The sequence below is a fragment of the Ceratotherium simum genome, chromosome 22, assembly GCF_057802395.1.
Source record: "Ceratotherium simum simum isolate JZ-2026a chromosome 22, ASM5780239v1, whole genome shotgun sequence".
Taxonomy (NCBI): domain Eukaryota; kingdom Metazoa; phylum Chordata; class Mammalia; order Perissodactyla; family Rhinocerotidae; genus Ceratotherium; species Ceratotherium simum.
The window spans coordinates 46,344,983-46,371,814 of NC_141921.1; the positions used below are offsets into that span (position 1 = coordinate 46,344,983).

Consider the following 26,832-nt stretch of genomic DNA (forward strand, 5'->3'; position numbering starts at 1 on the left):
CCATCTAGGTTCAGACCCAGGACCTGCCTACCCAATCTAAGCTTAGGATGGGGGCTGGTCTCACTGTGCTGGAGCAGCCCAGTGGGGCCCAGGAAGTGCAACTGGTCATCCAACTTCACATCCTCTCATCCATCTGCCTCCCCCATCCATCCCCTCACGACGTCAATCACACGCTCCACCCCATCCATCCATGCCCTCCCTCCCTCATCTGTCCATTAACATGGGCACCAGGCCACCTGCTCCTCCTCCATCTGCCCACTCACCCACCCTCTTGTCAACCCGAAATGACTTGGCCCCTCCCTCTCATCACCCCTCGGACACTCCCAGCTGACTTCTCCCTGTCCCTAAAACCCTGGTCTCTGTCCACTTCCCTGACCCCTGACCTCAGGCTGCCTGCAGCCCCCACCAAACCTCCAGTCCCTGCTTTCTCTTTCCTCTTGACATGGGCACCCCCTTCCCAGACACAGAGCTGCCATTTGCTGAGGCTGACACTTAGCCTGGCACTTCATGAATTTGGGGAGGAGCAGGGACCTTGAGGAGGGGGCAGGCTGCCCTCTGTTACCCGACCCGTGTTGGGGACAGAGTGGTGCTCATGAGCTGGCACTGCCGACACAGCACACAGTAGCAGACAGACCCACCCACACGCCTATCCTCAGCAGCACACTGGCTTAAGGCCACCGGCCTCCACGCCCCAGTGCCAGCGTCACCTCCCCCTCCACATTCACATGCTGGTGCATCAGTAACAGCCTGTTTAATATTTCACGACCAGCACTCAGTGGCCTGAATTATTCACCCTGTAACCAAGGTACAGCGAATGCTGGGGTCCTGGGGGTTAGAGGCTGGAGGGGGCCACCACGCAGGGCCCACTGGGCTCTCTCTGCTGAGGCCTGAGGCAAAGTTTACAGCTCGGGGCACCAGATCTGCTGGGAGCTCTGCCCTCCCAGCAGCCCCACTTGGCAGGTATCCATGACCCAGGGGTGCCCAGTCTGCCTGAGAAGGTCTGAGAAGCTGGCACAGAGCAGGACCCCAGCAGGAGGGGGCAGTCATGCCCACAGCCTCCTGCCAGGCTGCTCACAGGCTGGCACTCCCAGCTGGAGTCCCAGGTACAGGGTAAGCACTCAATAAATGTTTGAGCTTATCACCATTACTGTTAGTATTGCAGCCTCTGTACTCATGACCCCCATTCTGGGGTCACAGTTTCCAGCCTGGGAGACCCCAGGACATGGGGCAGATATGCTGATGGGCCTGGGTGGGAAAGGGGGTCCCGGCCTCGTTACCCTGGAGGTGAGAAGGATGGGCATCCATAAAAATATGGATGTGTATAAGGAATAAAATAAGTTAATAAATTTAGATGGAGAGAGAGATGAATTTATAACAGCAGTAATAATAATAATAGTTGATAATAGTGACAACAGGGACAATTCATCAAATGATCGCTCTGTTCCAAGCACTGTGATGACCACGGTGCACATTTTCTCATCTAGTCCTCCTAGTGACCTTATGGGTGGGTATTTGCATTGTTCCCCTTTTACAGATGAGGAAACTGAGGCACAGAGGGCGAAGATCACTGGATAAGAGAGATGCAGAGAAGGACCTGGGTGTAAGAAGGACCTGGGGTGTGAGCCCCCCCAAAAGCTATAACACGGTCTTGCCTCTTGTCTCTTTATGTTCTTAAAGCCATCCACGAAGTGGGGCCAATAATCGTCCATGAGACATTCTTGGAGAGCCCTCAGCACAGGCCTGGTGCCCGGCATGAGCCTGGAGCCATTGTTGTATTTTAGGATTCCTCCTCCCTGTGCCCCTGCTGGGGCACTGCTGGCCTGGGGTGTCCAGGCCCCGCCAAGCATGGGTCAGGCTGGACATCATTTCTGCTGTGGTGAGTCACTGCCCAGAGGAGAGGGGCAGGGTCTCGGGGACCTCTGGCCTCAGGACCCCGCCCGGCTCCAGCCCATCAAGTTCTAGCTGCAGTGACACCATGGGTAAATGTTCTGCCCCCAGCCCTGCCCCTTGTCCCTGCCTCTGTTCACCACCCTGACTCTGCAGCTCACTGTGCAGGGCCCCAGCGAGTTCTTTACCCTCTCAAGCCTCAGTTTCCACACAAGGCAAATGGGCACCATAATTGTCCGGCCTCTCCATGCCTCTTGTGAGAGAATGGCAGAGGAAGCTTTGGAAAGTTGCACATTTCCTCTGAGCGAAGGCGGGTCTTGGCTTCCTGGTACCACGGCCACATCTTGACCTGCCAACCTCCTCACCCATCCAGTGGGCCTCCACACCATCACTTCCTTGATTCCACCTCTGGTGGTTTTCCCCATCCTCACCTGACTTGGCCACTCCCTAACAGGGGCCCCTCCCCCATCCTGAACACCTGCTCCTCTCAGCTTCCTGGACAAGCACACACCCACTCACTGGCCAGGCCTCCTCAGCCTCCTTTGCTGGGCCCAGAGCCCCCACCTGACCTCCAAATGTCAGGGTGCAGCAGGGCCTCCTTTCTTTGTGTTTTTTTTTTTTTTTTGTGAGGAAGATCAGCCCTGAGCTAACATCCATGCCAATCCTCCTCTTTTTGCTGAGGAAGACTAGCCCTGAGCTAACATCTATTGCCAATCCTCCTTCTTTTTTTTTTTCCCCAAAGCCCCAGTAGATAGTTGTATGTCATAGTTGCACATCCTTCTAGTTGCTGTATGTGGGACACGGCCTCAGCCTGGCAGGACAAGCAGTGCGTCAGTGCGCGCCAGGGATCCGAACCCAGGCTGCCAGTAGCGGAGAGCGCACACTTAACTGCTAAGCCACTGGCTGGCCCAGGGCCTCCTTTTATCTTTTAATTTTTTTAATTTTTTTTTATTTTTTACCCCAAAGCCCCAGTAGATAGTTGTATGTCATAGTTGCACATCCTTCTAGTTGCTGTACGTGGGACGCGGCCTCAGCATGGCCAGAGAAGCAGTGCGTCGGTGTGCGCCCAGGATCCGAACCCGGGCCGCCAGTAGCGGAGCGCGCACACTTAACTGCTAAGCCACTGGCCGGCCCAGGGCCTCCTTTCTAAACATACTCTTCTCCTGGTGAGGTCTTCTACTTCCTGGGGTCAAGGCCACCTGTACCCGATGCCGCTCACCTCTCCAGCTTGGACCTGGAGTCTAGGTCCGGCCCCCACCTCAGCCCACTTGTCCTTCTGTGCAATGAGCAGGCCTCTCGAACTTTACATGCCTAGAGCTGATCTCCCCCCACCTCACTGTCCAGGCTTCAGTAAAGGACACTGTGCCACCCTCCCTGGAGCCCGAGCTCTAGGAGTCTTCAGAGACCCTGACCTCTTTATGGGTCTGAGGCTCCCTAGCAATGATTACATAAATCCTGATATTTTTCTTCCTCTTGGGAAAAAAGATGATATGGACACACTGTAACTATTAAGCAAGTCACCCTCTGATGACACGAAAGAAACATGGGATGCTTGTAAGGGTTTGTTGGAAATCTCTGTTCAAGATTGGTGCCAGCTTACTGTAACCATTGCCACAGGAACAAGGAGTGACCTGCCCACGGAACCAGACTCAAGTCAGAGAACAGCGTTTCCGGCAGCCCTCCCCAGTGCCAATAATTTCTGCCCCGAGGGACATCAGAAAGGGGCTGATCCCACAAGGATTAGACCTCGTTGTGGGGTAAGGCTGCTCTGAATAGAAAGTCAAGCAGCCTGGCGGCTCTACCTCTCCTGTCCTCCAGTCGTGCCTCCTGGCTTATTTGAGAAGATCCCAAATTAGGCCTGGCTCAGGGAAGAAATGCAGCCTTGATTTGAGGAAGGTTCTAGAACAGTCATCTTTACGCCCAATCCATCTGCAAGCCTGGAATATTTCCAGAAGCCTACATGTCCCTGCAGCTCTCCCAGCCTTCCAGGCCTTCCCCGTGGTCCTCAGTGAAGCCAAGCCTGACCCACCTCGGACCTCTGTACCTACCCGCAATGCTCCCAGGCCAGATCTCTGCACAGCTGGCCTCTCTTCCTATTTCAGGTCTCACTTCAGCTCTCACCTCCTCAGAGAGGCTTTCCTTGACCCCCTCAATTGAAACAACAACCCTATCGCCTCCTTCCAAAGTACCCCATTTCACCTACTAGCGCTTGTCACTCTTGAATTGTCTTGTGCACTTATTTCATTCATTCCAGGGACACGTGTCACGAGGCTACGCCATGCCAGGATGGGATGGAGCAGTGAAAACAGCAGAGCCCCGTCTCTCAGAGCTCGCTTCCACCAGGGCTGCCAGACGGCACACCCGCACACACGCGGCTATGCAAGAACTTCTCTGAATATGGCAGGTGCTCGCCATCTGTCTCCTTGTTCGTTGTCCCCTGTGAGGTCCCCCAAATGTTGCCCCACGAAGGCGGGAGAGCTTGCTATATTACTAGCACTCATGGGGCTGGGAACTGAGGGCGTGCTTGGTTGCTAGTTGTTGACTGAATAAATGTGGGAGTGAGTGAGACGGGCAGCCAGTCTGGGAGCTCTGTGATGCCTCCTCATGCTGGCCTCAGCTGCTAGAGCAGGTCAGGTCCATTTGGCAGATGGGCCCAGGGAGGCCCAGGGGGAGTTCTGTGTGAGGTGACATGCAGTGAGCTGCAGGCAGGGCCGGACTAGACTCAGGGATTCCAGACTCCTCATCAATTCCACAAATATTTCCTAAGTGTCAGGCACTGGGCAGACAGGACAGGGAAGACATCAGTCGGGGAGACAGACAGTGAGAGAACCAGCAGACGCATGGCATGTAATGCCAGGTAACGATAAGGGTGCCGGGCAGAATAGGCCAGGAAGACGGAGAGTGAGTGTGTGTGCTGTGGGATTCGCTCCAATCTGAAGGAGGCTGGGGCAAGGGAATATGGAGCAAAGCCTTGAAGGAGGGGAGGGAGCGGCCGTGGGGCTCTCTGGGGAAGCGTTCCAGGCAGCAGGAACAGCCAGTGCAAAGGCCAAGGCCAGAGGGCGCTGGTGTGTTTCAAGAGCAGCAAGGAGGTGCGGGAGGTGGAGCAGAGTAGGCAATGGGGGAGCAGCTGGAGGTGAGCTGTGGGGTGACCAGAGCGAGGAGGGCCTGTGGGACATTGTAAGGAAGTGGCCTTCCTGTCAGTGAGCGGGGAGCCTGTGGCCGGTCCAGGGATCTGACTTGCATTCTCAATGGTGGGCAAAGCTGGACAGGAAGAGGGCCAGGGCAGGGAAACCAGCTGGGGCCAAGGTGACATGTTAGCCTTGGACCAAGAGCTGCTGGTGGAGGTCGAGGCTGTCCCCACTGAGAGGGGCTTCTCCTGACTCCACCAGGCCCCTCCTTTCTCAGAGCCTGCACCTGGGTCAGGGTCTCCAGGGTGGACGTGCCAGTGCACACTCTGCCCCCAGGCCCTGCTGCCCAGGTGACCTCAGCAAACACCAAGGGTAGACCTGAGGAGGGTGGTAGTTAAGAATGAATGAGCCCCTACTGCCTGTGGCAGAAGCAGGTACCAGGCAGAGAAGGGGCAGCCCCAGGCAGAGCCTCCAGCCTTCTAAGGGGGAGCTGAGCCACAGGCCCTGGGGCTCCCTAAAGGGTCAGCAGCTTAGGCTTCCTGCCCCAGGCGGGGGCTGCCTGAACCCCTCAGACTGGGCTATGGGAGCAGCCAGGCTCCATGAAGCTTTGCACTAAGGAAAAAGAAAGGGTAGTCCCCTGTGAACTTGAAAGGCCCTGAGAGACTAGGGCCTGGACCAGGAGTGGGAGACAGACCCAGAGAAGGGGTGCAATTTGACCAAGGCCACACAGTGAACCAGTGGGACCTCAGCCGGTCAGTTAGCCTCTCCAAGACATCATTTCTTTCTCTGTCAGCTCCACGAGGCAGGGACATTGGTTTGGTTCACCAGTGTATCCCCGGCACTTAGAATATGGCCTGGCACAGAGTAGATGCTCAAGAAACATTAGTTGAATGAGTCAATCTGTAAATTCAGCTGATTATAGAGCAGTAGCCTAGGGTGGTTGTGAGGCTCAGACTACCGTGTGGTGCCAGGCCCCTAGTGGGCACTCAGCAGGTTTGAGCTGTTCCGGGTTTATCCTAACTCCTGGCCAGGGCACTTTCCAATCTGTCCTGGGGCAGGGGTGCCTTGGACGAAGGAGGCACCTGTGGGGAGCTGGAGTTGATACCAATCTGGGCAGACTGGTCTTCCAGCTCGCTGTGACTGGCAGAGCACGGGGGGCCCAAGGGAAGGAAAAGGCCAGAGCGCCCTCCTTCTCTCCCCAGCCTCTATGCTCAGGCCCAAGGGACCCAGCTAAGCCCAGGGCTCCCCTCTGGCTGCGCAGGCTCCAGGTGAGCACGTGATGGAGGCGGAGCGGGCATGAGGTGGTTCCTGAGCCACAGGACCCTCCCAGCACGGTGGTCAGGAGCTCTGAGGGCTACCTGCTCCTCACCCCTTCTCAGTCAGTCCCGACTGGGGATCCGGACACCTGGTTCCCCTCCATCAGCTGCTGGTGCTCCTGGCCAGGAGGGTCGACCCTCCTAATTCCATCTCCCTCAGACCCAGGGCCCGAAACAGCCCCAGCCCAGTTCCTGCCAGCCTCCGTGCCTCCAGCTTAGGGACCCTCTTTCCACAGGGGGCTCAGAGGAAGGGTCTCCATGGGGCAGCAGTCCCTGAGGTCACTGTGGCAATTCCTCTGCCTCTGGGAGGATTTGCCCAGTGGACCAGGATAGACCGGAGGAGGGGTAGGTGCGTACAGGATGTTCCTGCCATCTCAAGCCTTTTTCTAACACTCCAAGGTGCGGTCCTGCATTAGCTGGGCCCTCACCTGAGGCCGTCCAGCCCTCCTGCTCCTCTGCAGCTTGTGGTTACCATGGCCCATGGCCACCCACAGCCTCCCTGGGCGGCCCACAGGCTCCCTGGGCCGGATCGAGTTTCCCACCGGTAGGGCTGGGAGCCCTTCCTCCCTCACTCACCGTCAGGGAGAGCTGAGCCCTTGTGAATAATTCACAGAGCTTCACGCCAGCCTGGGGAGGCTCAAGAGAGAGCCTCAGCTTCCAGAGCTGGGCTGCTTGGGCCTCAAATGGGCCCTGTGGTCTTGGGCAGCCCAAGCCTCTCCCCTCCCAGCTTCCAGCCCTGGGGTCTCCAGTCTTAAGGAGCAGAAGTCTCCGCCCCCGAGGCAGAAGGCTAAGTGGGCAGCGACCCCCAACTCCCCTGCCAGCAGGCCTGGCCCAATTCCCAGCTGCCCCCTCCTGCCTGAGCCCAGCCTGGCAACTGCACACAAGCACCTCCTTATCAGCCAGGTCACACGGAGCTGTGGGAACAGAGCCGAGTCCTCTGTCCACCTTCCTGAGATTCATGGCGGCCTCTTGGGGGCTGGCAGCTCATCAGCCCAGGGCATCTAGCCACAGAGTTGGCACCAGGGCCCAATCACAGGCAGCACCTGGCGTGGCCTGGGAGGGGTCAGGGTCCCCAAGGCCCAGAGCCCATGAGAGTGGTCCATGGCACAGCAGGGTCTTCCTAAGGCTGGGATTCCAGCCCATAGAGGATCATCAGCCCCAGGCTACTCAGTGAGGAGGGGCTCAGGGCCAGCCTGGGGCTTCACTCCCACCCCTCCCACCCAAATTCTTCATCAGCACTTCCAGGGGGCTCAGAGCCCCCTCAGTTCACACCGTTTGGGCCAAGTCGGCATTGCCAGCAGCCTGGCTTTCTGGAGCCCATTATATGTGATGTAGGAGACTGGCGGGGGCAGGAGGGTGACCAAGCTGGTCCTTCCCCTCTTAGGACTTCAGTGTCCTCTGTGTTGAGTGAGGGGGTGGGACAGGAGCAGCAGAATCACCGCAGTGGGGGTGGCAGCATGTCACAGGTGCGGCTCCCAGCCCTAACCTGGAGAGTCTAACTCAGGAGTCTGGAACCCAGCCCCTGGGGGCATTGATGGGCGCCAAGTTGGGAGCCTGCACGCAAGTCTCTGGGGCCCTCCGACTCTAAGTCCCACTGACTTTGATGTGACTCAGACCTTAGCTTGTCCAGAAGCAGAGAATTCATGCCAAAGTGGTGCCAAGTGGCCTCTGCAGGGATGGCTGTGAAGAGAACCCCTGGCCTGTGAGGCGCCCCTGCTGGTCTCCCGCTAACCAAACCCGGGAACCCCTTGCTTAGTGAGAACAAACTAGGATCAGCCTGCCTGTCCCGGGGCAAGGGGATGACTGCAGCCCCACCTGGGGGTCTGCCCTACATCCCGCAGCGTGCCTGTGCCCAAGAGGCTGCCAGCCTCAGCCACCCTGCCACGAGGCTGTGGGGCCAGGTTGGCCTCTTGTCTGCTCCCTGGTGGCCAGTGTCCCTGCAGGCACCCTGAAGAGTGGAGCCAGTGGTGAGGACAGAGCCTCTCACCTTGTGACTGTTCTCCTCCTGAGGCTGGGTCCTCTGTCACTACCTATGTCCCACTTGAACGGACAAAGGTCAGAGCCCTCCTCTGTTGGGTCCCCAGGGCCACTGGTGTCCCACTCCCTCAGACAGAGTCTGGGCACTTTCCCCCAGAACCCCCGCCTCCCCACAAGTGAATCTAAGATCTGGCTCCCTCCCTCCCTCGGGACCCCCCATGACTCCCCTGCTCTGCATTGAGCCCCATTCTTCCGCACGCCTCCAACTCGCCCTGGGGAACTCCCAGCCCACTGCTTGGCTGCTTTCTCAGACAAGCCACTCAAGCCAAGGGCCCAGGGAGGTTTGGGAGCCCCACTCCCCTTGGTAGTGGGAATGGCTGAGGGGCCACCAGAAATAACAAGCTGCTCTCTTGACAGCCAGGGGGCTGTGGGGCTAGGAGGTGGGGTGGGAGTCTGGGTGGACAGCCCTCTCCCTTCACTGCTTGATAATTGACATGGCTCCTCCTCCTCCTTCTTGACTAGGGGTCTAGGAGGTACTCCCGTCTCTTCAGCCCTCCCTTCCATTTAGAACAATCTTGCAAATTAGCACAGGCCAGAGTTAGCGAGAGCCGCCTTCTGCAGGCTAGTGAGCATCCTGGAGGAGAGCAAGCCTGTGTGATCTTGGCCTGTGTGCCCAGTCTCCCAAGTGCAGCTGCGTGCTCGAGGAGCATTGGCTGGCAGGCCTCTGGGGCAAGTGGCTGCCAGGAAGGGAGAAACTTCAGCTTGGGTAGGTGCTGCCTCTGATGTCTCAGGGCATCCCCCAGAGCCCTGGCCCACCCCACCCAGAGGCCCTTGATGAGGGGTGTCCTTACTCAGGGTGGTGCCCAATGAGAAGCCTCAGGGAGGGGAAGTCTCCTTTGGCGGCGGCATAGTGGACCGGCAGGGCGCCCGTGTCTGTGGCCACGGTGGGATCCCCACCGCCATGACGCAGCAGCCAGTCCACCACCTCTGGGTGGCCGAAGCGGGCAGCCAGATGCAGGACTGTGGCACCAGAATTGTCTTTGTCCTGTGGGAGGAGAGCCCGTTAGTCCTAAAGCCTTGTGCTGACCCCGTCTATGGCTTAGACCACTTCCTTTATCCCACCAGCCACAGGGGAAGTTCAGTCCTTGAGCACCCAATTGGCCCTCTTTGAACCTCAGTCCATAAGCGGCACCACCATGCCATCCATGCTGGGCTTTCTGAGGCCTGCAGGTCATGTGAAATGCCCATGCACAGTAGGCTTTCAGGACACGGCACCCTTGTCGTCATCCCAGCAGGAGCACCTGTCACCCAAGTGCCTAAGGAGTGAGCGAGAATTATGGGGCCAGGAAGGGCGGGCTGTTGGGGCTGCACCAGGCGGGCATCAGGATTGTGGGGGGCACTCCCTGCATCTAGCCCTTGTTCCCTCCCTCTTCCCCTCCCCAAATATCATGTGGGAAGAGGCCTCTGGCTTGGTGCACCTCCAACAACCCAACCTCCTAGAGAACTGCCCCCTCCAGCTGACTCCCTGCTCCCGCCCCTGGGAACAGGCTGTGTTCTTGCCCTGTGGAGGAGGAAGTTTCTGGGTACTGGTGGGCAGGGCCTGGGCAGTCAGCCAATGATGGCAGGTGTGGATTAGAGGCAGCTCCTGGGAGGGGTTTGGGCAAGACCCCCACCCCAGGCATCCCAGAAGGGGCGGGGCCGATGGTGGCCTAGAATGTGTCATCCATGCACATCCAGGTGTGTGTGTCTGTTGTGGGAGAGGGTTGGTGGGTGCTGCTTATGTGACCTGGGCAAGGAAGAGAATGACCGAGAACCCAGAAGTCTGGACTCAGTGGCTGGCGAGGTTGGGAGAGTGGGCACTGGTTCTAGGACAGAAGGAGCTCATAGTGCCAAAGCACAGAGGACGATGGAGAGGTGGGCAGGGAATGGGCAGGGGCCAGGGAAGTGGCTGGGGCAGCAGTGAGAGGTGGGCACAGTTTACTAGGATCAGGGAAGTAAGTCCCTCTGACCCCAGAGAGAGGGTCCTGTTGGGACAGGTGTGGCCCAGGCAGCTTGAGGAAGATGAATCTTCATGGCAGGAGAACCTCAGAGGCTCCTGTAAGAAATGTGAAAGGAAGAAGAGAGCAGAGGGAAGCGGGCCCGCACAGCTGGTAAGTCATCAGTCAGGCTATGGGAGTCGAGGACAAATAGACTGGCTGCCGGGCTAGGAAGGAGGCAGAGTAAACAGCCCATGGGAAGCCAAGGACAATGCTGAGATTCCTCTGTGTGCTGGAACGCCATCCCCATCATTTAGGTGCTAGGACCAGAAGACTGGTTCAGTCTGTCCCTTGAGCCCAGGGGACGGGGCGGGCTAGAAGTGACCCAAACAGGACCATGGTGAAGTATGCCCTGAGCCCCAGCTCTTGAGAAAGGCCCTTGCTTCCCACGGGCCTCAGGGACTGTGTCTGAGGCTCCAGGGGGTCCTGTTGGCTCTGGGCCTCTGGGTGGGGGTGGCAGTAAGGAGAGGACCCCAGGCCACTGGCCTCTGGCCTGTCCCTGAGGCTTCAACAGCTATGTAGGCCCTGGGAGCCTCATGTGCTATGGCTCGCACCCTAAAGCTTCTTATCTCTCTGGGCTGAGCAGGGCCAGGGATCGAGGTCATCCTCCCCACACACACACACTTCCGCCCCCAGCGCCCAAGCCTGCTTTGATAAGCTGGTCATAAGGCCACCTGCTCCTCCACCTCCTCTGCAGTGGCTAGGGAAGTTTCCAGCCAGGGCCGGACACCAGGATCAGGGAGGCATGCCACCTCCCAGAAGAGTGGGTATGCACCATGTGCGAGGAGCTCCAGGAGATAAGGGGCTGGGCCATCTCCAAGAAAGGGTGGGAAGGGGGGCCTTGCCATCCTGAGGGCAAAGTGGAGGGGATGGGGTCTAAACATCCTTAGGGCACAGCCAGCTCAGAGTCACCCCTGCCTCCTCTCCTACATCCAGTTAGTACGTGGCCTTCTACATTAGTGGCCTTGCTAAGTGGAAGATCAGTTCTGGTTTCTCCCTCCACTGGCTTTCCCCCATAACCAGACTGTCATCCAAATTCCTAACCCCAGCCTAAAAGACCCTCTAGGACCTGCCCTGGTAGCTTCCCCCACCCTCATCCCACTCGAAACATACTCACCTCCTTGCTGTTCCTACAACAGGACAAGAATGTGTATGCCTCAGGGCTTTGCACTTCTTGTTCCTTGTGCTCAGAACTCTCTGATCATTACCTGGCCACCTCCGTCTCATCAGCCAAGACCCCCTCAGAGGTCACTCCTCAGAGGGACCTCCCCTGGCCACCTCGCCCAAGCAGCTAGCTCCCTGATGCTCCCCACTGCATGGCCCAGCAGTGCCTGATGGTACCTAATTTATGTTTTAGCTTGTGGGTTTCCTGTCCATTGCCCCATGGACTGGCAGCTCCAGGAGAGCAGGAGCACACCTGAATCCCCAGGCCCAGTACCTGTGGGATGCTCTACTTCCAGCAAGAGTGAGCAGGGGAGCTCCACATCAGGGCCCAAGCTGCCTCCTCCTCTACCTCAGGAGGGGCCAGACTTATCCCAGCCCAGGGACCACTGAGTGAGACCAGGTGGGGATCTCAAGGCAGGAAGACTCAGGCTGGGCTGGAGAAACAACTCGGAGCTGGGAGGTCAGAAGGCACCGATGTCCCGGGGTCCGCTGAAGTCATGGGGAGGCCCGCATTGACCAGGCCCGCCACCCCTGCCCCACACTCTGGCCTTAGGGACACCCGCATCTCAGCCTGGGGTGGGCTGTAGGACTTTGCCCATGTCCCCTCCAGACCTGATCCTGGAGGACATGAGCTTCTGATTCTGCTGCCCAGGTCCTTTGCGCCCCCGCCCCCTCTCCAGGCCTCCCTGGATCAGTGCTTGCCGCCCCCACCCCAGCTTAACTACAGCCCAGTTAGGCCCAGTTCCCTCCCGGTTCCCCATCACTCAGGTGCTACTCTCAGCAGAGGCCAGGGCGTCTGCCAGGGCACCCTCAGCCCAGGGAGCCCACCCCAGCCCAAGCCCTCTGGTACGAGCTCCCAAACAGGCTCGGCTGAGAAGTGCCCAACTCCACCCACCCTTGAGCCACGGGCCAGAACTCTCCTGGGGAGGAAGCCCCAGAGCGCCCAGAGAGCGGCGCGGACCCACCTGCACTCCGCAGCCGCCCTCCGAGAGCAGCCACTGCAGGCAGGCGAGGTGGCCGGTGGCAGCAGCGTCGTGGGCCGGCGTGGCACCGTTGCGCGCGCGGGCCGTGGCGGGCAGGGCGGCCTCCTCCACCAGGAAGCGCAGACAGTGCAGCTTGCCGGCGCGGGCCGCGTGGTGCACCGGCAGCGCGTCCAGCGGGTCGCGCAGCGAGGGCCCCAGCAGGCCGGCGGCGTGCAGGGACTTCAGCACGTCCAGCTCGCCCAGCCGCGCCGCCTGCAGCGCCTGTTCCAGGGCCATGGTGCCGCCCGCGGCGCCGCGACCCGCGCTCAGCGCGTTCCCCAGGGCGCCATGCGCCTGTCCTCGGGCGCCGGGAGAGCCGGCCGCGCGGCCGTTGGGGCCCTGAGGGTCTGGGAGACGGAGCGGCTGTCGGCCCGGCCTCCGCTCCGCGCCGCCTCGTCCGCTCCGCGCCGCCTCCGCGGTGCTCTGGACCCGCGGCCCCCGCGGGCGCCCGGCTTTAGCCTCGGGCCCGCCCCCCGCCCCGCCTCCGCCCCGCCCCGCCCGCCCGCCGCCCGGCAGGCTGGATGGCCTCGCTGTTGGCAGGACTCAGGCGACAGGGGCAAGTGCGCCCAGGGACTTCTCTCCTAATTTACCTCACGTGAAAATGGAGAGCCTGGAGGGGGCCAAACTGGATTCGAATTCGAGAGCCGTCCAGGCACTGGAGAGTCGAGCCCCCAGACAAATTCCTTCGTCAACCCAGTGCCCACTACCTGCTGTTCCAGGCGCTGGGGCCACAAGCCAGCAAACAATTACCGCAATTCCAGAGACTGGCAAGTGTCATCAGAACAGGAAAACGGGGTGATAGGGAGTGAGTTGCAGGGGCTATTGGGCGGTCGGGGGAAGGTCCATCTGAGGGGGTGCTGGGTTTTCAGTGGTAAGAAGGGGCGTTCCAGGCAGAGAAGACCGCAAGGGCAAAGGCCCTGCGGCGAGAACAGGCCTAACAAGTTCCTGAGGGACTCTGGGCCTATGCCCCAGTAGGTGCAAGGAGTGCTGGGCCCTCAGCCCTCCTGAGTCCCTCCAGACCCCAAGAACTGTCCTCAGAGCCTCTCAGAGGGAGGCAGGGAGAGGAGGAAAGGACAGGAGTGCCTGCTGTGCTCGGGTTTCTGGATCTGAAGGCCATGGGCTCAGAGAGCACCCAGAGCTGCTCTCTGGGGTGGGGGGAGTCAACCATGAGCTTGAGAGTCTAGGGCTGCCAAATCAAGAGAAGAGGAAGAGCTGGGGGCTGTGGGGAGACATGCCAGAGCAGGCCCCCAGAGAGCAGGGCCAGGACCCCTCCTGGAGGGTGCAGGAAGACCCCCGGCCAAGAGAGCACATGTGTGCCAAACCACCCCGCTTGCATGGCCGGAAGCTCTTCACAGGCGCTGGAGGGAGGCACAGCCGGCTGGACACGAGGAAGAGCTGCCAGCAAGTGGGGGCTGCGTATCTGTGGGAGCACAATCAGCACATCCGGTAGCCTTGAAACATCCTGTGCCTTTCCTTTCCCACCCTTTACCCCCACCTCCACTTCCCCACTAGAGCCCTGTGAGGGCCCCGCCCTGGGCTGTTTCACCCAGCCCTAGCTGGCTGGCACAGGGCGGCCCTGAAAATGCTATAGAATGAAGCTGCTTCCAAGAACAATGGGAGTCCTAGTGCGAGACTCTGGTGCTGCCACAGATACCATTCCCTGGGACCGCCACCTGGTGGTGTCATGCACGATGGCCTCCTGCACTCCAAGACCCCTTGGTAAACCCAGAGCCGCTGTGCCTGTGTGGCCAGGTGGGTTTCCAGGGACTTCCACTCGGCTGGCCTGGCCTCGCTCCCTCCCCCATGGGACCTACGGCTGCTGGGATCTGGGACCCCTCCCAGCAGATTTTGGACAAGGGGAGGGATGAGTCTTATCCTGGCAGCCTCCTTGCTTTGGCTGGCTATCGCTGCCCACTGGAGCCACTCTCCTCTAGCCCACCCAGAGGCAGGTGCACCCTGAGGCCTGTGAGTTGCAGCAGTGCTGCAGGGACAAAGAGCTAAAATGGCTTGTCTTGGGCATCCCTCTCCTGTGCCTCCTCCAAGACTAAAAATTTCTGCAATTCATGACCTTCACTCCCAGTGTGGTTCCCTAGCCATGGACACCCTCATCTATCATACGGTTTTGTCATTTTTTGGGTCAGGTCAGGGTGATGTGCTGCTGATAGGGACATCTCTGGAAAAGTCACGTGTGAGCACCCATCTTTGTTGACCATCTTCTCAGACTCCTTTCAGGACCTCCTCAGAGTCAGGCTGGGATCCAGGTCTTCACTGTTCTCTCTGGGCTCCACTGGTCTACCCCCTCCTCCACATCAGCCCTGGAGGGCCCACTCCAGCAAGAACACATTAACGGAAGCCCCACCACTTACCAGGCACTATGCCAAGTTTCACCCACATATTTAATCCCCACAGTGATGCCATGAGAGAGGTACAACCACTATCCCCATTTTACAGCTGGGGAAACTGAGACAGGGGGAGGTTTTTGTTAGTTTGTTTGTGTTTTTTAACATACTTTGCCTGAAGTGACACAAATGGGAAGGAGCAAAGCTCACTCTGCTGTCCGCCCACCCCAGTTATGTGGAAAACACCTATTCAGACCTCTCTTCCCACCCAAGGGCAGAAACCAGCGGTAGAGTGTGTCCCTGTTGTACCCTAGGTGACCCCAGCTTCCCTAAAGCCTGCACCCCAACACCCTGTCTGCTCAGTTGTCTTACCTAACTTACCATAGTTATAAATGACTCCTTCCTCCAGGTAACCAGTAAAACCCCCAGAATCCTTCACTTGAAGGGAATGGTGGGTTACCCGGTCAAAGTCCTTCACAGTGAAGGGAGAAAGGAGGAGAGACTTTTAAAATCTGGGGTAACTGGCACTGAAAAGAAAGTTTTCTCCCCTGCCCTCCAGTCTTCAAATGATGGTCCACAGGCATGGAGGGGGATGTTCTAGGAGGAACCTTCCTCCTCAGTCCCTTTCCCCAGAGGCTAGTGTTGGGGCCTCTCAGCATGGATGCAGATGTTGGTGCAGGGTGGGCTCGTGGGCAGAGCTGAGCAAGCCAGTGTGAGTGGCGGGGAATGGGGTGGGGGGCATGTGGGGCATCAGTGAGTGATCCAAAAAGTCATTTTCTGAGCCCTTAAAGAATAATTAACTACCTTGGAGGGGCTGGCCTACAGGTACCCTGGGCTCAATGATGCGAAAGGGACAGAGGCTCAAGCATCCTCAGGCCCTACCCGGCCAAGTGTGTTGAATAGTTTATTCTCATAATTAGGAGTGTTTTGGGGGTTAACGGAGGTGAGGGCCGAAAGTCGCTTGACATACACTACGTGCTCCATAAATGGCCAGACAGGCACGGGTGGCCCGAGATCCCCCTCCCCCAGGCTACTCCGGGCCCCTTCCTGATGGGCACGCTGGTTTTATCAGGCCCTGCTGGGGCGCAGAGGTTTGGGCGGCGGGGAGGGGGCCGGTCCAGCACCCTGGACAGCGCCTTTTGGCTCCGCCCCACAGTTTCTCCTCCGGGCCTGGCTGGGTGGGTCCAGCCCGCCATCCGCCCGTGGTTTGGTCCGGCAGTCCGCAGCGGGGTCCGCCAGGCTGGCCGTTGCCCCGCCAGCCGGTTGGTGGAGGGCAGCCCCGAGCAGATGGGCGGGGGACGCCCAGCCAGTTTGGTGCAGCAACGGCCACGCGGCGTGGAGGCGGGCCCGGCGGGCCACTGGGGCCGAGGCGGGCAGCGCGGAGCCGGCACCCAGGACCGCACCGCTCCGCCCGTCACGTGAGCTCCGACTGTCCCGTGGGAGGGAACCCGGAGCTGGAGCCAGTTGAAACGAAAATTGGCTCTGAGGGCTCCTGGGTTGCGTCGTTTTCTCTGGGCCTCAGTTTCCCACTTCAAAATCGAGGAGGAGGGAACAAGATAATCTCTAACTCGGTGAACCGCCCGAGGATTCTATGAAGTCCTCAGAGCCCTGGGCAGGCGTCCAGCGACGGGGGCCCCAGTCCTGCCCCGGCCAGTTCCCAGCGGCTGGGGGCCGAGCAAGTTGAGACCTCTCTCCGGGACTCGGTTTCCCCTTCCAGCTCGGCCCTTCAGTCCGCAGAGCAACTAGTGGGGCGAGTCCCTCCCCCTCGTAGAAAGCCGCATGGGAGCTCCCTGAGGCCGGACCCTGGGAGTCCCGCCGCCGCTGGGTCCCCTGCCCGATCCTAAGGCGGGGCTCAGAGGAGGCCCTGAGCCCGAATGAATGAAGAAGGGCGGCGCTGGACAGGGAGGGACTGCAGCCTGAGCGAGGCGAGGCGTGGCTCCACCCGCGCCCCTCCTGCCCGCGTTATCAGGGCAGTAATGGCTTCGATGGCGCCCCCACACACCCCTGCATATGCGACGCCGCCGCACATGGGACGCGAAGGCCTGGAGTCGGATGCCGGGGGCTCCGCAGTTCCCCCTCCTGCCCCCACCCCGCGGAGGAACAAAGGCGGGAGGTGGGGCCCGAAGGCGGCCCGACTCCGCGGGGCGGGACCGGCGGGGCGGACGACGCCGCGTCCTTAAAGCCGGGCTGCGGGGGTGGCGCGCACTCCTCTGGCGCCTGCTGGGACAGCGCGCTGGACCCGTTTTCCGGCCTCGGTCTCCGCTCCGCGTCGGAGCGGACGCAGGTCTGCCACGCGCTGGGCCCCCAAGAGGCACCGCTTTCGCACCGAGCATGGGGCTGCCTCGGAGGACCGGGGACCGAGCGGAGCTGCGCAAGGTAGGAGCCCGGGACTGGGGACTGGGGACGGAGCAGCCGGGGCGGGGGCTTAGACTGCGACCCGCGTAACCGCAGCCTCCGCGCCCGCCGGCAGAGCCTGAAGCCGCTGCTGGAGAAGCGCCGCCGCGCGCGCATCAATGAGAGCCTGAGGCAGCTCAAGGGGCTCATCCTGCCGCTGCTCGGCAGGGAGGTGAGTGCTGGGGCGTTCAGGGCCGGAGGTGAGGGGTCTGGGCGCGGAGCGACGAAAGAGGGTGGGCCGAGGTGCCCCTGCCCCAGGAACCGACGAGAGGGCTCCACGCGGACCACAAGGCCGAGCCCAGGTGGGGCTGGCCCGGAGGCACCAGCTCCTGGCAAGAGCGCGGTGCTCACGGGAGCCTGCCGGAGCTCTGTCTTGTTTGTCCGTTTCTCTGTCTGACACTCTCCTTCGTGGCCGGGCGCAGAGCTCCCGCTACTCGAAACTGGAGAAGGCGGATATCCTGGAAATGACCGTGCGCTTTCTACAGGAGCTGCCTGCGTCCTCCTGTCCGGCGGCAGCGCCCGGTGAGTGACCCCGCCCCGCCCCTGCCCCTGCCCCTGCCCCAGCCCTGCCCCGCCCCCGGCGCCCCGCTCCCCACTCCGCGCCTCACGCCCCTCTCCATCCGCAGCGCCCTCCGACAGCTACCGCGAGGGCTACCGCGCCTGCCTGGCGCGCCTGGCCCGCATGCTGCCCGCCTGCCGCGTCCTGGAGCCCGCCGTGAGCGCTCGCTTGCTGGAGCACCTGTGGTGGAGGGCAGCCAGTGCCACCCCCGACGGCAGGCGCGCTGGGGACTCCTGCGGCCCGCCCTCTCCCTCCTCGCCACCCGCGCCTGCACTCTCGCCGCCTGCGCCTCCCCGCAGCCCCGGCCTCTGGCGGCCCTGGTAGCCCCCTGGCGGGTCCAGGGACCCTGCTGACTGTGAGGGATCTGGAGGGCTGGGCAGACTGAGAAAGCTCTTGGTGGCAGCTGCTGTTCCCATCACCAGGGACCAGCCCAGCACCCACAACCGGCCGGAACCCGGATGTTTGCGATCTGTGTGGCAGACTTAAGGTCATGGGGACTCAGCTGGAGGAAATAAGGGGAGAATTTCAGTTTCACCCCCAACTTGGGGGTGTCTTGGCTGGAAGAGAAGGGGCAGTTGGCTGCTGGGGGAAGAAGCCCCCCACCCCAGCTAGTGGAAGTGGCTCTAGAGCTGGGTCAGCCACAGCTGCCTGAGCAGCTGACACACCTGCCCCAGCGCTGGCACCAGACCAAGGGCTGGGCCAGGAGCTCACCTGAGCCAGGTGCAGCCATCTGCTCTGACTGGTCACTGCCCTTCCAGCCCTGCTTGGGCCTGCCTCCTCGCCAGCTCAGCTCGGGAACCTCTGGGCACACAGCAGCAATGACCCGAGGGCTCTACAGGCCGGGGGAGTCATCACCTCCACTCCTGGTCTCTCCTGCCCAAAGCTTCCAATTACAGGGACAGGATGCAGCTAGGATTCTGTGTTGCTGGACGTGAGGGCTTCGTTAGGTGGTCTTGGGAAGGATTTATTTCCCCAAGCATTAAGTTAACATCTATGTACCACACACTGGGCCAGGTGGTCTTGGGGTGGGAGAAAGGGGTGAGACAAGGGGTGAGGGTGCCCTGTGGCCTGTCCCTTTGGAGGGCCTGAGCCGAGCATAGAGCGGGTGCCAATGTGAGGTGAACAGGGCCCATGTCCCAGAGCAGCAGAAATTCAAGGCATGATGGCAGGTTAAGGAGCAGGAAACGTCTTTCCTCGTTTTCTCCTGCAAACTGCTCTCTCCTCCTCGTCAGGACAGGTTACCGGAAGCAACTTTTTGTTAAGACTTTTGTTTCTTCCCCATGGAAGACAGGACAGCCTGCCAAGACTCAGAGAGGGGCTTGCGGATCCCAGTAGTGGGTGCCCAAGAAAAGGTGGGAGCACCTGCAGCCCACTGTCCGTCGTGTTCCCACCATTTCATGGGGATTTGCTGAGCATTCACAGGAGTTAGGAGCCCTCCCCCCAGTCTCCAGTGAAATAGCCTGTTCAAGGGACCAGGGCACTATGGGCAAGAAAATAGAGGTGATGTGTGTGGGGGGGTCACTAAATCAGACAGTGCCACATAAACACATGAGGACCTAGGCACTGATTTGGGTGGCAGGATGTGGGGAAGCTGTGGGCATTATTGAAGAAGTTAGTGTTAAGACAACAAGGTAAGCCCCCAGCAACGTGTGCTGTCTTACCACCTCTCTCCAGGCCCAACAGCTGGACTGTAAGCTCTTGGAGGGCAGGGCTGGGGCCGGGTGCCCCTCTCTGTCCCCAAGGACTTCGGCACAGGTGGTGCTCAATAAACACCAGGAGCTGATGAACGGTGACGTGACTGGACCACGCTGTACTGAACCCTGGGCAGCCTGGCTTGTGCCTCAACTCCCACCCCATCCTATTATCACTTTGAATATCTGCTCCACCAGAGCCTGTGTCCCTGAGGACAAATGTGGGGGAGGGTGTGGAGAGCAGGGAGAGCAAGCCTGCTTTCCTGAGCTGCCAGGAGCAGGTGGAGAAGGTAACAGGGAACCCACGCCCGCCCCATGAGTTCAAGTTTCCTCCTTGGGTCAAGGACTCCACGTTGGGCACACACTGGGCAGGCTCTGCGTCCCTGTAAACAAAAACTTTCAATACAGGTTTAAACTCCATAAGAACTGACCAACCGGAGGCCCCTCTCCTCCTTTCAGCCATATCTGTCACTTCTTGCTTCTAAGCCTCGCCTAGGTCCCCAGCTCTGTGACTCTTGCTGACCTGACCCCAATCAAGCTGTAATACAGGCAGTCAGGGAGTGGGGAGTGTAGACAGGCCAGTGACTCATAGGGTCAGGCATTCTGGGGAACCTGAGCCAGGCAGCCAGCCTGGCTTTGGCAGGGAGCTAAGGCATGCCCAGGCGGGTGAGGTTCTGGGCCCTAGGTGAGAAGCCAGTTTCCCAGCAGGGATGTGCAAGCTGCCTAGAAGGTCTCAGCTGGTACCCTGAGCTGGGCTTGTGAAATAGGGACTCCAATAGCCTCCTCCATAAGGCACCTGCGGGCGCTTCCTCCTGGCAGCTCCCCAGGTATTCCCAGGGCCCTGTCTCACGCCTGAAGGGGAGCACAGGGCAGTATGGGCTTTTTCTGTGTGGGAGGGAGGCTGCGTCACCCAGAGAGGCATTTCATGATCTTTAATGAGGCTCACCTTGTGCCCAGTGCCTCTTGCAATGTCGTCTCTGCTGTGGTCCCATGACTGAATATAACTCTGTCTGGTTGTCACACTTCGTTGGAGAAATGGCTCCCGTGTCCCTCATAAACCAGTGGGTGAAATAATCCAATGACCCACAGACAACCAGAGCGTGAGCTGTCTGGGAGACTCAGGCTGGGGCCAGGCCCCACCTGTCCCCCAGCACCGGTTAATTTGGAGAGGTTAAACCTCGTTTCCATGAGTGAGGATAAAGAGCAGGTTGCCAAGGAGGCCTCCTTTAACAAACATTTACAGATTACTCTGCTCCGCCTGAAGCCCAGACTCTGCAGATGAGTCTCCCCCTGGTTTATCTGAATCGGAATGAACAAGCCTGTGGAGAAACTCTGGAAAAATCTGCGGCTCTGCAGAACCCTCTGGACAGTCTTTGTGATGACCATTCTGGAGGCAGTGGAGGGATAGAGGGGGCCTTCCCCATTATGTGCAGTCACTTCCTACTCAAAACATCAATATGAGGCCATATTGACTTTTAAAAAACACTCCAGGTTGCTATAGGTGTTCCAAAGAAGAATTAACCCAGCCAGTGGTGTTATTTCCCTTGGTTTTACTTCTTGCCTGGCCCCTTACTAGTGTGGCCACGTCTCTGGAGTGCAGAATGTATGAATGCCTGAGTGTGCGTGTGTATCCTTGCACAGCCGGGTGGCCGACCTGCAGAGAGCTGCCTGGGCACGCGATGTGGGGGAGAAGGCAGCCACCCACCAAGGGTTCCCAGTGAGCAACTAGTTTCACTCTGGGCTTTGAGAGGCCCTGGCAAAGCCCCAGGCGCTTAAAGCAGCTATAATAAAGCTTTGGATGGTTTCAGGAGCGTGAGAAAGGCACTAGAGGGCGTGCCCCACGTGCGCATGTGGTGTCTTATCACTTGAGATCCGTTGGGGGGCAGTAGGGAGCACAGGCTGGGTGGCTGGGCCCAGGACCCTGCTCTGTAAGGGAGAGTTGGCTGGCTTGGGGGAGAAGGGAGAGTCCAAACTGAATATGTGTGCACTGCTGGTTCTGTTGTGGAGGGTGGGCCTTGGTATATTTAGAACCTCAGAGAAGGGGCCAGCCCAGTGGCGTAGTGGTTAAGTTCGGCATACTCCACTTTAGCGGCCCAGGTTCCCGGGGTTCGGATCCCGGGTGCAAACTTACACCACTCGTGGGCCATGCTGTGGCAGTGACCCACATATAAAATAGAGGAATGTTGGCACAGATGTTAGCTCAGGGCTAATCTTCCTCAAGTAAAAAAAAAAAATCTTAGGGAGCACAGAACCAAGTTCTTAAAGAACAAAGAACCATTCGCGACCTCAGAAATCAGAGGCAGACCCGGGTTTTGTGGACTACGTTTTGAAGCCCTCTGTAAGAAAACTAACATAAAATTATGAGTATAGACATAGTATGAAAATGAACATTAATTTAGAATGAAAAATAAGTCACATCAGACTAGTGGTGCTTGCAGATTGATGTCCCATCCTTTTGGTTTCTCTTTAAGCAATTTGCCAGACACACTTCCACAGAAATGCTTCCTGGTGACAACACTGGCCTCCCCTGCTCCTAGAACCTTCTACTACTCTATGTCCTCGCTCGTGAGCAGATCCAAGCTTAAGCCTCACCAGCCTCTGCCCAGAACGGACTGTGGATCTGCTCGAACGACAAGAAGATAAATGCCTTCCATGCGCTTCATCCACTCATTATGGGCTATATAGTACAAGATATCTATATTTGCACAAACATTTACAGCATTTACAGCAATTTTTTTTCCTTCACACCTATCTGGGAAGCTTGTGAAATGCAGATTTCCAGGTTCCACCTCCAGGGGTTTGTCTGAGTCAATAGCCTGATGCCACACACCTGAAACCAGGCTAATCTGCTCTAGCAAAGACACCACATCTGAGAACCGAGGGGCCAGGGGCTGGGGGACGGGGAATGGGAAGTTATTGCTTAACAGGGACAGAGTTCCAGTTTTGCAAGATGAAAAGAGTTCTGGAGGTGGATGGTGGGAATGGTTGCACAACAATGTGAATGCACTTAACACAACTGAACTGCACACTGAAAAATGGTTAAGATGGTAAATTTTGTGTGTATTTTACCACCAAAAAAGTAAATAAGTAAAAAGATGCCACATCTGCACTTAGGGCTCCTCCTCAATCGAGTTGGCAGTAGGTTGTCCTCCAAGATCCATCTGGTTTTCACCAGAACTAGATTGGTCAATTAAATGAAACTATGATGCATCTTTTAGGTCTTTTAAGAGTGGCATTAATTTTTGTCATTCTGGGAATCTAGAGTGTTTTGATTCACTTTCTTGGTTGGGGGCAGTTTAGAGGTTTGCACTTTTTAAAAACAATTTGTTTGGGCCGGCCTCGTGGCTTAGCGGTTAAGTGCTCGTGCTCTGCTACTGGCAGCCCGGGTTCGGATCCCGGGCACGTACCGACGTACTGCTTCTCCGGCCATGCTGAGGCCGCGTCCCACATACAGCAACTAGAAGGATGTGCAAGTATGATATACAACTATCTACTGGGTCTTTGGGGCAAAAAAATGGAGGAGGATTGGCAATAGATGTTAGCTCAGAGCAGGTCTTCCTCAGCAAAATAAAAAAGAGGAGGATTAGCATGGATGTTAGCTCAGGGCTGATCTTCCTTACAAAAAAACAACAACAACAATTTGTTAGCACCCTAACGATAACTTTAGCATCTTATTAACATATATACTGTTAATTTGATAGATGCAAATTATCCTTCCCTTCCAAAATTAACACTCTATTTAAAAAAGTGATATACAACGATAGACATATATTTTGCCTCTCAGGACTCTCCTAGCCACCTCCACTTCTAAACAAAGCATGACATGGGAAAGTATTAAATTAAGAGACATATATTTTCCCACTATGCTTTCATTCATTTTCCTTGCATCTGTTTTTTAATCTACCTTTGTTTTTTCTTTAATTCCAGTTTAAAAACATATTCTACTGAGTTCTTCATTTTCCCAACCTCATTAACACGATTTTGTCATGTTTAGCTCAGGTACGGAAAACCAGAAGATTCTGTAATGTGAATGCAGAACAAACTAAAGTGAAAAACTCTCACATGTTCACAGCACTCTATATTTTTTAATCCACATGTTGTAAGATTGTTTTCCTGCAGATCAGATGCAATTATCTGAACTCCAGGAAATTGCTGATTTAGAGGTTTACACTTGACCTTCCCCACTATGATAGCTCTCACCCCCCAGGCCACAGAATTAATGTGGGGGCTGTGCCATATATCAAATCTCTATATTCCAATTATACTTTTGGGAACCAGAGAAATGACCATAGTGTCCATACACTCAGTGGATCCATTGTGAGCAAGAGAGGACTAGGACTGCATTTATTACCTGACCTCCACCACGTCTCCACTCTAAGAGGGACATGTGATGATACTTTGGATCCCCAAGGAGCAATGTGAACTCGGACCCTATGTCCAATGGTCCTGGAAATGTTTGCACATTCCACCTCTCCTAGGGTGCAGTTACCCAAATAACTGTATAGGTTATTTGGTTCCTTCGAGGAAGGATAAGGTTCCTTCCAGGGAGGCCAGGAGGAATCATTACTATACACATTTGCTTCTGGTTGCAAGGTCCTGGGGACCCAGCCTTCCTTCAGTCACTGGATTCCGGATCCAAAACTTGTCTCAGGTATGGAGGGCGGACAAGGGATCATTACTTTTTACTGGGGCCACTGCTGCAAATCTCTGGCGATTCATCCTTTGTTTCTTTATATTGTGCAGACTGAGCAGTGCCTTATTGGCCGCCCATATATTTTGCCTCTCAGGACTCTCCTAGCCACCTCCACAACTCTCGATGGGTCAGGCCTCCCGGCTGCCAGCCTGTCTTTGACACTTCTTACAATAATTCTGATCTCCTGGCTTCTGACAGTTATGGGCTGCCACCAGGCCTCTGCAGTTTTGGAGTCCATCATCCTGGGATGACAGTGATCCTGGTCCTGTAATGGCATCTCCTACTGTCAGCCACCACTCTGCTTCTTAGTGATGCTGGTACACCTTCACCGTGCCTCCCTTTCTAATTTGGTAAATGGTGTATCCTTCAGGTCTCCCGAGAAACCTACTCATCTGGGGGTTTTCCAGCCTTATATAGCATGTCCATTGTAGCACAGACCTTCTCTGAGCCTTCTGAGCACAGCTGGTGTCACTTAGCGTGGGCCATCATCTCGTCTGTGCTACTAGGAGCCATCTTAGCAGGGTGATTGCACCATCTCAACACTGGGGTGATAAATCCAGTATCCTGGGACGGTGCTAGAGGTTGGAAGGTGGACCCTTTGGTAGTGGGGGGAGGGTTGGAAGGGGAGTGAAGCGGTGCTGGCAATGTTCTGTTTTTTAATTTGGGAGCTAGTTACATGTGTTTGCTCATTTTATGTAAATTTGTCAAAAGTACACCTAAAATGGGGCCAGCCCAGTGGTGTAGCGGTTAAGTGCGTTTGCTCTGCTTCGCTGGCCTGAGGGTTCGCAGGTTCGGATCCCGGGCGCACTGACACACCGCTTGTCAAGCCATGCTGTGGCGGCGTCTCATATAAAGTAGAGGAAGATGGGCACGGATGTTAGCCCAGGGCCAGTCTTCCTCAGCAAAAAGAGGGAGACTGGCATCAGATGTTAGCTCAGGGCTGATCTTCCTCACACACAAAAAAAGACAGCAGCCAGTCTAAAGCTGCATTTAAAAAAAAAATACACCTAAAATATGTGCACATTTCTGTATGCGTGTTATACTTTGATACAAAGTTTTAAAAAACAAGACTAGTTTTGTAGTTTTGCTGTGTGTTTTTCTCCAGTGTTTTCTCCAGCTGCGTGGTTGCAGGCACGGAATAGGGGCCAAGTGGGATTTAACTAGGGCTGAGGTTTCATCAAGTGAGAAGTGCAAAGAAGCAACAGAGGGACAAGAGAGCTGAGGGTGCATGCACAGGAGTGCTTAGAATGACTGACGGTGGAATTGGAGCGGGTAAGAAGGGAAGAGAGAACACGCGGGATTGGAGGTGAGGGGGCGATGGCTGGGCTGCTGGAGTGAAGGTTTGGTGGAGCTGAAGGAGGACTGGGGCTGGACAATCGGGAGTTGAGGAGGAAGGTGGTGGTGGTAGTCAGGGAGGACAACGTTTGAGATTGTGATTTTGGAGAGGTTGCAGTTACTGGTGATGATAAGGTCAAGGTGAGATCATGAGAATGCACAGCCGGCAGGGTGAGAGGTCAAGATTATCGGAGGAGCAGTGGTCAAGGAGAGAAGCTGAGTGGTAGGAGGGTCATCTACGTGGATACTGAAAGCACCATGAACTACATGGGGAGCGGCTTAGAGAAAGCGACAGGGTTCTTCTGGAAATTCAAGGCCATGACCTCTTTATGACCAGAAGACTGCAGCAAGGAAAGGTAAGGGATGGCACATTCTGAGGACACGAGAGGCAAAGCTGGAGGTTTTTAGGGAGAGGGGTGGAAAATGATCTAGAAACATTAACAGAAGCAGAGATACCACTTTTGAGAAACTCTGGGTTAGAAATGTCAGCTAAGTGAAATGAGTCAGAGAAAGACAAATACTGTATGATCTCACTTATATGTGGAATCTAAAAAAAATGAACTCATGGGTACAGAGAACAGATTGGTGGTTGCCAGAGACAGGGGGTGGAGGATGGGTGAGATGAGTGAAGGTGATCAAAAGGTATAAACTTTCAGTTATAAAACAAATAAGTCCTAGGGATGTAATGTCCAGCATGGTGACTATAGTTAATAATATTGTATTGTATATCTAAAGTTCCTAAGAGAGTAGATCTTAAAAGTTCTCATCACAAGAAAAAAAATTTGTAACTATGTATGGTGATGGATTTTTTTGTGTGTGTGTGAGGAAGATCAGCCTTGAGCTAAAATCCGTTGTCAGTCCTCCTCTTTTTTTTTTTTAAACTTTATTTACTTATTTTTCCCCCCAAAGCCCCAGTAGACAGTTGTACGTCATATTTGCACATCCTTCTAGTTGCTGTATGTGGGATGCGGCCTCAGCATGGCGGAAGACGCAGTGCGTGGGTGTGCGCCCAGGATCCGAACCCAGGCCGCCAGCATCAGAGCGCACGCACTTAACCGCTAAGCCACAGGGCAGGCCCAGTCCTCCTCTTTTTTGCCAAGGAAGATTGGCCCTGGGCTAACATCCATGCCCATCTTCCTCTACTTTACATGGGATGCCGCCACGGCATGGCTTGACAAGCGGTGCGCTGGTGTGCCCGCCAGCGCGCCTGGGATCCAAACCTGTGAACCCTCAGGCCACCAAAGCAGAGCGCATGAGCTTAACAGCTACGCCACTGAGCCAGTCCCGGTGA

General features: G+C 57.0%; 2 protein-coding genes across 4 annotated transcripts in view; one reads left to right on the forward strand and one right to left on the reverse strand.

Annotated features, from left to right (window-relative positions):
* Nucleotides 1-12,767, reverse strand: part of ESPN (espin) — a 31,750-nt gene extending 18,983 nt beyond the window's left edge. For all 3 annotated transcript variants that reach the window (XM_087446905.1, XM_087446904.1, XM_087446903.1), the window contains exons 1-2: nt 12,474-12,767; nt 9,160-9,353 (exon numbers count right to left, since the gene is read on the reverse strand). In XM_087446905.1, the coding sequence (XP_087303031.1) occupies nt 9,160-9,353; nt 12,474-12,767 (488 nt within the window). The remainder of the gene's footprint in view (nt 1-9,159; nt 9,354-12,473) is intronic.
* Nucleotides 12,768-17,114: 4,347 nt separating this feature from the next.
* HES2 (hes family bHLH transcription factor 2) lies at nt 17,115-18,867 on the forward strand. Its single transcript, XM_004425529.3, has 4 exons — nt 17,115-17,245; nt 17,340-17,435; nt 17,686-17,785; nt 17,890-18,867. The coding sequence occupies exons 1-4, from the start codon at nt 17,201-17,203 to the stop codon at nt 18,144-18,146; spliced, it is 498 nt and encodes a 165-aa protein (XP_004425586.1). The 5' UTR covers nt 17,115-17,200; the 3' UTR covers nt 18,147-18,867.
* The last annotated feature ends 7,965 nt before the right edge of the window (nt 18,868-26,832 follow it).